Consider the following 12,260-nt stretch of genomic DNA (forward strand, 5'->3'; position numbering starts at 1 on the left):
TGACCTACTGATCGCACCAGATGTTCAAACTAGCTCTGTTTCTGTTAAGAAAAGGTATATAAACGAGAGCACTAGTGTTCAGTTTATGGATACAATAACTATGTTACCAACTATGACTGCAGAGACAGTTGATGTACTTCTGGATAACTTTAACTTGAAAATTTTGCATGTCATGGATGTTGTTGCACCGGTAAGGATCAAGAGCAAACAGAAGGCACCATGGAGAAATACCATGATGGTAAAAGCCCTGAAAAGAGAATGCAGGAAAGCCGAAAGTAAGTGGAGAAAAACCAAACTTCAAATCCACTACGACCTACGTATATAAACAAAGCCTTTGTAGTTTTAACTATGAGTTACGCAGGGCTAGACAGCTACATCTTTCTAAGATGATTAACAGGAACATCAATAATAGTCACACTCTATTTGCCATGGTTGACAAGCTCACAAACCCCCCTAAACAGATAGCCCCAGAACTCCTTTCCACAGAGAAATGTAATGAATTTGCTTGCTTTTTTAATGACAAAATCAAAACTGACTATCAACGCCACACAGTCAGACAATAAAACTATGCCATCTCTACGACCACACAGAAATAATATGACTATTATGTCACAATTTAATACTATTGACCAAAAAACCCTGGAAGAAACAGTTCAGCATCTTAAATCATCGACATGTTGTCTCGACACACTGCCGTCTGACTTCTTTAAAACTATTTTTAACTCAGTAAAAATTCATTTGCAGCAAATAGTTAATGGCTCACTGCTATCAGGCACCTTCCCAAGCTCACTAAAAATAGCTGCCATTAAGCCACTCTTAAAAAAGAGAATTCTGGATACCTCTGTGTTAAACAACTATAGACCTGTCTCAAATCTTCCGTTTATAGCTAAGATCATTGAGAAAGTAGTTTTTAACCAACTCAGCAATTTTTTAAACTCAAATGGTCTTTTTGACAAATTCCAATCAGGCTTCCGACGTCACCACAGTACTGAAACAGCTGTCATAAAAGTGTTAAATGACATACGGCTGAATACTGATTCAGGTAAAGTTCTGGTTCTGGTTTACTGAATACTGATTCAGGTAAAGTTCTAGTTCTGGTTTTATTAGATCTCAGTGCGGCATTTGATACTGTAGATCACAGAATATTGCTGGACAGGTTGGAAAATTGGGTTGGACTTTCCGGAGCAGTCCTTAACTGGTTCAGGTCCTATTTAGAAGGCCGGAGTGGCTATGACATGTGGAATCCCCCAGGGATCAGTTCTCGGACCTCTTTTGTTTAATCTTTGCATGCTACCTTTGGGTCAAATTTTACAGAACAACAACACTGATTACCATAATTACTCTGATGATACCCAGATATATCTGGCTCTCTCACCAGATGACATCAGCCCAATAGACTCTCTGTGTCATTGTTTAGATGAGATAAATAATTGGATGAGCCAAAATTTTCTTCAATTAAATAAGGACAAAACAGAGATTATTGTGTTTGGTAACAAAGAGAAGAGAATCAATATTAGTAAACAGCACAACTCTCTGGCTCTAAAAAACAAAGAGCAAGTCAGAAATCTTGGTGTTCTAATAGACTCAGATCTCACTTTTACCAGCCATATCAAAGCAATCACTAAAACAGCCTTCTATCATCTTAAAAATATAGCCAGAATCAAGGGTTTGGTGTTCCAAAAAGACCAAGAGAAGCTCATCCATGCTTTTATTTCCAGTAGGGTAGACTATTGTAATGGCCTCTTAACTGGTCTCCCTAAAAAGTCCATTAAACAGCTGCAGCTCATTCAGAATGCTGCTGCTAGAGTTTTATCCAGGACCAGGAGAACAGAGCACATTACTCCAGTTCTAAAATCTTTACACTGGCTTCCACTTTGTTACAGAATAGATTTTAAAGTGCTGCTACTAGTCTACAAATCACTGAATGGTCTGGGCCCAGAATACATCTCTGATATGCTTAAGGAATATAAACCGAGTAGGGCTCTTAGATCCATGGACTCAGGTCAGCTAGTACAGCCCAGAGCCCAAACTAAACATGGTGAAGCAGCATTTAGCTGTTATGCTGCATGTAAGTGGAACAAGCTGCCAGAAGATCTTAGATGTGCCCCAAATGTAGCAATTTTTAAATCCAGGTTAAAAACACTTCTGTTTTCATGTGCCTACGACTGAGGGATAGTATGTACTTCGTATTTTCTTTTTATTACTTATCTTTTAATTATTACTCTCTTTTTAACTGCTATTTTATGTACTTTGAAGGGATAGTATGTACTTTGTATTTTCTTTTTATTTCTTATTTTTTAATTATATTACTCTCTTTTAACTACTATTTTATGTACTTTGTACTTTCTTTTTATTATATATGGATGTTCCTTTTGCTTTTTATGTATGTAAAGCACACTGAATTGCCCCTGTGTACGAAATGTGCTATATAAATAAATTTGCTTGCTTGCTTCCCCTGGGCCACATTATTCGCGGCTTGTAAATTAGCCATATTTCCTACCATTGTTACGCTGACCACACAGTTGTACATGACCACAACAATTTAATTTCACTGCAAGATTGCCTAACTGCTATAAAGGTCTGGATGGCTCACAACTTCCTCCAGCTGAAATGATACAACTGATAAAACAGAGGTACTTATCGACCCTGACCACAAATCCAGCTCAATCAGGCAGCTGCTTGGTCCTTTAGCCAGCAATGTCAGGCCATCTTCTAGAAACATGGGAGTAATGTTCGATTCTCATTTGAAATTTGACAAACATCTCAACTGCTGCAAGAGTTTTCACCAGACACCATGTCGCTCTCACATCACTCCTCTATCGGTCTCTCTGCATTGGCTACCTGTTAAATATCAAATTGATTTTAATATTCTTTTAATTACCTACAAGTCTCTGCATGGTCTGGCTCCTAGTTATATCAGTGACCTGCTGATCTCACTAACACCAACAAGTCCTCTTAGATCTTCCAACCAAGGTCTCCTTGCTATCCCAAGGACCAAATTCAAATCCAGAGGTGACTGTGCATTTTCTGTCGTGGCCCCTAAACTCTGGAACAACCTCCCCATTTCAGTAAGAAATGCTACCTCAGTTGAAAGTTTCAAACAATGTCTTAAAACTCATTTTTTGCTGAGGCCTTTGCTGAGGACTGTCGTATGATTTTACTGATGATTTTTATTTATTGCGGCGTCCCTGTGTTAAGTGACTCAGCATTTGCCAGTTTGTGTTGGCCATTGACAATTCAGTCATTCAGACTTCTTTGTAAGTCAGTGTTCTCAGGTAGTTAAGCTGTTGCCCCTCCACTGCCTACCTGACTGCTGATGCATGTCTTCCATTGCTGAACTCCTGTAATTGTGACTGCTTAATAGGGCTGGGCGATATATCGATATTATATCGATATCGTGATATGAGACTAGATATCGTCTTAGATTTTCTTCTTAGATCTTAGATTTTGGATATCGTAATATCGTGATATGGCATAAGTGTTGTCTTTTTTTTTAAAGGCTGCATTACAGTAAAGTGATGTCATTTTCTGAACTTACCAGACTGTTCTAGGTGTTCTATTATTTGCCTTTACCCACTTAGTCATTATATCCACATTACTGATGATTATTTATCAAAAATCTCATTGTGTAAATATTTTGTGAAAGCACCAATAGTCATCCCTACAATATTGTCGCAATATCGATATTGAGGTATTTGGTAAAAAATATTGTGATATTTGATTTTGTCCATATCGCCCAGCCCTACTTACAACTGAACATTTAGCCCACTTCGTAGAAAATACCGAGATATATATTGTATATCGCCATTCAGCCTAAAAATACCAAGATATGATTTTTGGTCCATATCGCCCAGCCCTACTACTTAATACTGGTCTACTCACAATTCTTGTGAGCCCATATAGTATATCTCAAATTCAAGCAAGCTTGGGATTCTGTCCTAGCCTGATATTCAGACTGAATGGCCATTTCGTTCCCACTCCATTATTCAGCCTGAGATTGCCTCCATGTTAGCCTTTTCTGTGTGTGGGGGGGTCGATTTTCCCCCAACCAATCACTAGTGACTGATGCATCCAACTTTACCAAGAAAGTTGGTCGTTTTTGACATAGAGTCTTTGCAAAGACAATATGTTGGTGATAAGGGGTGATTTCAACAAACATTATTCTGCCGAAACGGCAATGAAAAACCGTTGCCCACAAAGGCGCTGATTAGCCTGATCGTTTTCCGAGGTAGAACACGCCATTGAATAGAGCAACACTAGATTCTCTGAATCGCTTGACCAAATCTGAAGAGCGGGCGGGTCGCAATTCAGGAGTCTGGAACCAGGCTAATTCTGTCCATCAGATGAGATTGATACTCTCTGACAGCACCATTCTTTAATTCTCAGTGACTGCGTTTACATGGACTTGAGTATCCCGGTTATGAACGGGTTTTTGAAGTATCCCGTTTCTGTGTTTGCGTATGTAAACATCATATCGCGATTTCAGAAACCTGGATAAGCCCTTATCCTGGTTTTGAGAAACCCGATTATGCTAGCTGGAGTACCCCGAAAGAAACCGCAATACTGTTGCATGTATACATCTTATCCCAGTTTCTGACCGCTGCCGACTACCTGCGCAGGCGCGGCTTCAGCCAAGTGACGTAACAGAAAAACACAAGCAATGGCGGCAACGAGAGCATCTCACTTCTGGAGCGATGAGGAAACGGAGTTTTGTCTTTCGGTGATGAAAGAATTAAATATACTTGGCAGTTTAGATGTGAGAAAGCATGGAAAGGCTGACCTATTCAAGTCTGTAGTATACAGACTACAGGACGCCGGTTTCCCAACACATACAGTGGAGCAAGTCAGGTCATGGTGGAAAATACTAAAGAAACATTACTAAGTGGCCAAACATCAAAACAAAAGAAGCGGCTCTGATCCAGCAACTTTCAAATGTTACAAAATTTTGGACGAGATGCTTGGTCACCGTCAGTAATCTGTAGGGCTGCCCCCTAATAGTTGACCAAATGTTAGTCGATGAGAAGAGTCTTCGACCAAGTTTTCATTGGTCAGTTAGTCACAGGAAAAAAAAAAAAAAGAAGGAAATATCCGACCGCGAGGTCCGACAGACAAATTAGGTTAACTATAATTTAAACAAACATTCCAAATAATATTTATAATGAAATGAATCTACTCTGAGGCAAATTTATCTTTCTTTATCTGTCCATTGTTCACACTAAATCTTCCAACGTTTCTCAAACAAACAGAAGCACGTGGCTAATTATTATGCAGAATGACATCATCTGCATAATAATTAGCCACGTGCTTCTCTGGGTGCAAAGGAGGAAGATGGCTGTCGGACCTCGCAGTCGGATATTTACTCTAACAATCCTTTTTCCCTGGTTGGAATTATGCAGCGTTCCATGCAGCAGTGATATTACGATGGTAGTGAGGGCTTAATCCCCTAAGAAGAACAAGCTGCTCACGTTTTCTTCATGGACGCACATGGTCTGATGTTTGGAGCAGCCGAGTGGTGTAGTTGGTAAGTTACCGAACATCAGTTCCGACACAGTATACACAGATGCTCCTAATCAACCAGGGGAAAGAGGGTGTGAAACATTAGGAGGCAGGGCCAACTGATTGCAGGCCATGAATCTTTCTAACTGCAGGGAGAGTGTGTATTTTCGGAGCAATGGCCGTTTGTTTTCGGGATAACGGATAAATGGGCTTTCGGTCCAGTGGGACATTTTTCGGACTATTGGGGTTTCGGTTTAATGGGCCGTCGGAACAATGGCATATAGCCTAACGTTAGTCACCTAGCATGGCCACTCTATGTTCAGTCTCCTTGCTGGTTGTTCCGACATGTTCAGAATCATTACCGCTTTTGCTGTTAGCATTGTCGTTAACAGGCGGCTCGCTGTGTGTGTGCTTGTAAAATGTATATTTTAAAGGCTCATTATTACGGTTTTGTATTTCTCTGTAATGTAGCACAGGGTTAACAATGTTAATTATAATTCTTTCTCAGCCCTGGAACTCAAAGCATTTTCTGATGCCCCCAAAAATATATATTTAAATAATTAAATTAATATCATAAACGTGCAACGACTAGTCGACTAATGGCTTGAACTAACGACTACTATTAGGAAAATCTTTGGTCGGGGCAGCCCTAGTAATCAGTAGCTGGGATACTAGTATTTATCATGTATACGGGGATATGAATAACCAGATTTCTCTGTGTTCCATGTAAACGCCATATCCCGAATATGATCAAAAATGAGCCTCATAACTGGGATACTCAAGTCCATGTAAACGTCAGTGTTCTCCTCCTTCCACACAAACCTTAACTGGCCCTGGCATATCAATGTTGAACGTACTGTAACAGACACACCTAAGCTACATTACCACCATGAATGCTGAAATTGCAGAAGGGAAAGCAGAGAGGTGATGAAGTGATGTGAAAAAGAGAGAGAGAGAAGAGAGTGATGAAAATGGAGATGAGAGGATGATGCAGAAAGTGAGAGCAAGAGGAGGGAAGGGAGGGGAGGGGAGGAAGAAAAGAGATAAATCAGCTGTGTGATAGAGAGCTTTGGTCAGAAAGCTGCCAGACCATAGCAGCTTCTCCTCTCCTCATCTCTCTCTGATGATGGAGAACCTGGAAGGAGGTGAACTCTGCTTTCCACAGCTCCTCAACACTTCCTGCAGGAAGCCAATACGTCCTCGCTTCGAAGTCATGCTCCTCTACATTCTGCTGTCCTCCATCTCTCTCCTCGCTATGACTCTCAATCTACTGGCCATCATCTCCATTTCCCACTTCAGGTAACGATATACTTCTCATCATAGACTCAATATTTTTATATTACTAAATATTAACACTTATACTTCTAAGAAGAGATGATTTTGGGCTAATTCATAGATGTGATGTCACACTTAGGCCTTTGATGAATACATTCAGGAAATAATAACGCTTTACATCTGTTACATCCTGCATTGGTAACTAATGGTAACACTATTTTTGAGACTGCCATTACTACTTTCAATGAAATTCTCCCACTCCAGGCAGCTCCACACCCCCACCAACCTCCTCCTCCTCTCCTTGGCTGTCTCAGACCTCCATGTGGGCCTCCTGTTGATGCCGGTTGAAATCCTCCTCATAGGGGCCTGCTGGTTTCTGGGGGACTTCATGTGTGCTCTCTTTCACTATGCTTCCTTTATTGTTACCTCTGCCTCAGTTGGAAACATGGTGCTCATATCAGTCGACCGCTATGTGGCTATTTGTGACCCTCTGCGTTACCCCACCAAAATCACTAAGACAAGAGTTAAAATCTGTGTTTGTCTGTGTTGGGTCTTTTCTGCTCTCTACAACTGTTTGATACTCAGGGATTTCCTGAGACAACCAAACAGGTATAATTCCTGCTATGGAGAGTGTGTGGTTGTCATGAACTACATCACAGGAGCTATTGACTTTCTTTTTACCTTTACTGCTCCCATTACTGTCATCATAGTTCTGTATATGAGAGTATTTGTGGTGGCTGTGTCTCAGGCTCGTGCCATGCGATCACACACTGTGGCTGTCACACTCCAGCGTTCAGTGACTGTAACAGCTAAGAAATCTGAGAGGAAAGCAGCCAGGACTCTTGGTATTGTCATTGTTGTGTTTCTAATATGTTTCTGTCCATATTACTATCCCTCTCTTGCGGGCCAGGACAACTCAAGCAGTGCTTCATATTCAACCTTTGGGGCCTGGCTGCTTTATTGTAATTCCTGTCTAAACCCTGTGATCTATGCCTTTTTCTACCCCTGGTTTCGAAAAGCTATTAAACTCATTGTTACACTTCAGATACTGCAGCCTGACTCCTGTGAGGCTAACATACTGTAGAGAGGCTGTGGAGAGACTGAAACCAGACTTGTTCTATGAAGAGATTAATGTAGTTTTTGTGTTTTTGTGGTTTGTTTGTTTTATTCAAAAGGCCAAAAGCATGGACACATTAAAAACATGGTTCTGTTCTATTATTGTATCTTGTGTTTGTGATTGAAAACTTTAGAAATCATGTCTATAGACAACTATGTTTCTCTCTGTTATTAGTAACTAGAATATAACCTGTCATCCTTCCATAATAATAATAATAATGATAATAATAATAGTAATAATAAATTACTATTATCATTATCATTATCATTATTATTATTAAAGCAGAACAAGCTCGGATCTAGGACAGGAAACAGCAGTCGGTCAGTAAGAGTTTAGAATCTTTGTTTCTGTGTTAGATTTGGACTTAGGCTGTTGTCAGGCTTTGTTGTGGCTGAGCACTTCCTGGTTTCACTCTCTGGGTGCATTCCATTTGGTAACCATTTCTCCTCGTCTCCTCGCCTCGCGTCTCTTCCTCGACTCCTCGGTCAAAGGTCACGGAGGAAACGAGGAGAAGATGCGAGGAGGCGAGTGAACCTGGCTTGTCAATTGGAACATCCTCACACCGCCATATTGAACTGACGTGTCAAGCGTTGCGTTGAGGCTCCTCCCACACAGGATGACAGCTGTCTAAATTATTCTAAGGCTCGTGTTTTATCCACATAAAAACGTTTAACAAAGTTCAGATTAATGTTTAATTCATCTAAATTATGCCAGCCTCTAGTGAGCCTTGTCTACCTCATGAAGGTAGAACACTTCAAAAAAAATCCCTAATGCCTAAAAAGCGTTTCTGTTTCTGTTTTTATTCAGTTTTTTTGTTATTCTGTCTGCTGTATGCTACATTTGAATTTTGTGAAGCACTTTGCAGCACTGATAAGAAAGGTGCTATACAAATTGTCCAACTTTTATCCTTTATGCGACTTGGATTAGACAACGATCATGTGGGCTGTTTGACACTCACTGACAATGAACCAAAGTGCTTTCTTTTTATTCCTAAATAAATAAATACAATTCCCAAATAACCATAGATCTAGCTGTAAGAGCAAAATATGCGATTTAAAACAAGGAAATGCTGTTAATGTTTAGTAAGAATTTATTCTCCAGAAAATAAATTCCATGGCAACACACACAAACACAATTCATAAGCATGATGAACACTGAATGAGAGACACATCAAACAAACGCAGCAAACCAGCTGGTGATCCAGAGAAGACACAGAAGTGATTCCAGCAGTGATTCCGGCCTTTATGATGAAAATATGTCCTGTCATGGCAACGGTCATTGCCAAGGTTATGAATATGGTGAGAATGGAAACAGAGGTAGGCTACGCCTAAAAGGCAGAGAAATTTTTATTTATTTTTTTTACATTAAAAAAAATAAATTAAATTGTCTCTAATATAAATCGCTCCGTCTGCTGCTCAGCCCGTGCGTCCTCGGTCACTTCCCGGAGAAACCCCAGCAGCGCTCCCTCTCCTCTTCGCCTCTTGGCTGCCGGGGGAACCGAGGAAGCCGCGGAGGTCACACATGGGAGCGGGCAGCAGCATCTGATGGCCCCGGTTGCTCATCAGGGGGACTGGGATCGGGGCTGGATGGGGAGCGCACAGCGGCTGACTCCGGCTGCTGGTCCACACGAGTCTATTAAAGCGGGAGGGAGCGCCGATGGCCTCCCGCCGGTAGTCTCATGCATGAGGGAGAACCGGGGCCAGGCCGCAGCCGTTTGCTCCCCGTCCTCAGACCCAGAGCCCAGTGCTGCTGACTTGAGGTCCTATTAGAAAGAGATGTGCATGGTAAAAGAGTCGCATGTGTGCATTTATAGGCTATTTCTATATGTCCTAATGAACGGATTTCATTCAGGCTTATTAGATCATGGAATGTCATTCATATTAATGATAAATAACTATAAAATAAAATTCACGTTACTTGCCCCCACTCACCCTCTCTATGCGCTGGAGGATCAGCTGGCGCGTCTCCTCTGTCCCTATAATCACATTCAAGCCTTAAGATCATTTCCTGATGCCTATTTGGGAGAAGTTTGACATCCTACAACTACAACAGATCTGTCAGTATATGAACCTTTAACGTATAACCCTTCATTAACAAATGTTCGTCTAACATTTAAAACCTCTGCTATTTCTGTTTGAAGAATATATAACAAGTTGGGGCTACTTACACCTGTGGATTTTTTTTTCTGCCAATGTCCGCACGTTTTCGGATGGTATGGAGGCGGGCTTATATCCGCACGTGCCAATGGTTAATTGCCTTCACTCATTATTTCCGCATCGAGGATACACCTGAGTATCCTCCGACCACGCCTTATTGGAGGACGGAGGCGAGGATACTTGAAGGATCCTTCATGCATCTTTTAACCAATTGGAACATCCTTAATGATGGCGGCTCATTTTTGGATGCCGGGTCACCGAGGAGACGAGGCCGCGAGGACGGAGGAGAGGATGCATTTTGGCCAAATGGAATGCACCCTCTGAGTTTCAATAGGTGGGTCAGCTGACGCGGGTCACGCCCTCTATCTGTTGCTTTGTAGTGGAAATCTGAATGGGGCGGGTTCAGCCCTGCTAACGAGCTGTGATTGGGCACAGCCGTGGCATTTCCTGGTATTTAAACTAGTAAGCTGCGCTGTAGCATCAGCGGAAGCGTCAGCCCTTGTATGTCAGTCCTTCTTGTGTGAAGACCTAATTGGGTAAAGACCTTCGAGTCTACCTGTGCGAGTCCACTGAGCAAGGACACAGATAATCTACTCTTATTTTACTCTCTTGGCCTCCCTTCGCACTCACCATGTGCTATCAATATATCCCTGTCATCCACGGCAACCGCAAAAAACGCATTGGTCATAAAAGACAGCGCAATCCTGAGAATCACTACTCTCTCAGAAAAGCCTCAGCTACTTCCTCTGCTTTTTCCTTTGGCTTATGGAATTGTCAGTCTGCTGTAAATAAAACAGAATTTATCCAAGCACTTGCAAACCTATCCGACATTCAGGTCCTAGCCCTGACCGAAACCTGGATCCGTCCAGAGAACACAGCCACACCAGCTGCGCTTTCAGCTGACTCCACTTTCTCCCACACACCCCATTCCGTTGGGCGTGGAGGTGGCACAGGGGCCCTTATTTCCAAAGACTGGAAATTCACTAAACTTTCTCCTCTAAGCAATAACTCATCCTTTGAATACCATGCAATCATGGTTACCGCTCCCGTAAAACTATTTGTGGTTATCATATATCGCCCACCAGGGCTACTGGGGAACTTTGTTGTTGAACTGGACATGCTACTCTCAGCTATTCCTGAAGATGGCACCCCACTGACGGCTGACTTCCTTACACTACTGTCCTCATTTGACCTCAAACTGGTCTCCACCACTCCCACACACAAAGCGGGCAATACACTCGATCTGATTTTGACTCGAAACTGTTCCACGGCAAATCTGACTGTCACTCCCCTACATCTGTCAGACCACTTCTTTGTTCAATTCATGGTTTCCTTGCCGGAACATCCTCACGTTCTGCCGCAAATGGTCTCCTTCAGACGGAACCTCCGGTCCCTCACACCGGCTCGGCTCTCCGATGAGGTCACGGCTACCATGCCCCCTCATAATGAGTTCTCCTCACTCCATGTCAATGAGGCTACAGACACACTCTGCTCCTCACTAGCTGTCTCTCTAGACAATCTCTGCCCACTCTCATCTAAACCTGCTCGTAAAACCCCCACTAGCCCATGGCTCACCGGTGTCATCAAAGAGCAACGGGCGGGGCTCAGAGCAGCGGAGAGAAAATGGCGCAAATCCAGTGATCCCACTGACCTCACTGACTATCAAACTCTCTTATCGGCATTCTCCTCCCATCTAAAAAATGCCAAGACCACTTACTATCAGGATAAAATCAGCAGCGCCAAGGACGCTCGCAAATTATTTTCAGCTTTTAACTCACTCCTCAAACCTCCACCACCTCCACCCTCAAGTTTGCTCACGGCTGACCTCTCTGCATCCTTCTTTACTGATAAGGTTTCTACCATCAGTAATCAGTTCTCTGAGCCTGACCAACTCAGTCTGCTGCCACCAGCTAACAGGGCCTCACTCCTGTCCTTTTCCCATCTCACTGAAGAGCAAGTCTCCAAACTACTACTTGACTCTCGCCCCACTACCTGTCCGTTGGACCCCATACCCTCCAACCTCCTGCAGGCCATCTCTCCCACACTTATTCCTGCAGTCACGCACATCATCAACTCCTCACTCTCAGCGGGTGTGTTCCCCACTGCTTTTAAGCAAGCCCGGGTTACCCCGCTACTAAAGAAACCTACACTCAACCCATCTCAGGTTGATAATTACAGGCCGGTTTCACTACTCACCTTTCTTTCCAAAACACTTG

The 12,260-nt window shown here is 42.5% G+C and overlaps 1 protein-coding gene across 1 annotated transcript; it reads left to right on the forward strand.

The window, feature by feature from the left end:
- Positions 1-6,619: 6,619 nt before the first annotated feature.
- LOC139645900 (trace amine-associated receptor 13c-like) lies at positions 6,620-7,855 on the forward strand. The gene is made up of 2 exons (XM_071521772.1): positions 6,620-6,795; positions 7,036-7,855. Exons 1-2 carry the CDS (start codon positions 6,620-6,622, stop codon positions 7,853-7,855), a joined length of 996 nt encoding a protein of 331 aa, XP_071377873.1.
- Positions 7,856-12,260: the final 4,405 nt, after the last annotated feature.

This window comes from Centroberyx affinis, unplaced genomic scaffold (genome assembly GCF_046629955.1).
Source record: "Centroberyx affinis isolate AG114_WGS23_722 - 3 ecotype Tasmania unplaced genomic scaffold, CSIRO-AGI_Caff_v1 ptg000919l_1, whole genome shotgun sequence".
In the NCBI taxonomy this organism is placed as follows: domain Eukaryota; kingdom Metazoa; phylum Chordata; class Actinopteri; order Beryciformes; family Berycidae; genus Centroberyx; species Centroberyx affinis.

Bases quoted from the DNA above. Each gene is read 5' to 3' on its own strand.
- LOC139645900 (XM_071521772.1), top strand. From the start codon at position 6,620: ATGATGGAGAACCTGGAAGGAGGTGAACTCTGCTTTCCACAGCTCCTC. The intron at 6,796-7,035 runs GTAACGATATAC...CTCCCACTCCAG, and splicing joins ATCTCCATTTCCCACTTCAG to GCAGCTCCACACCCCCACCA.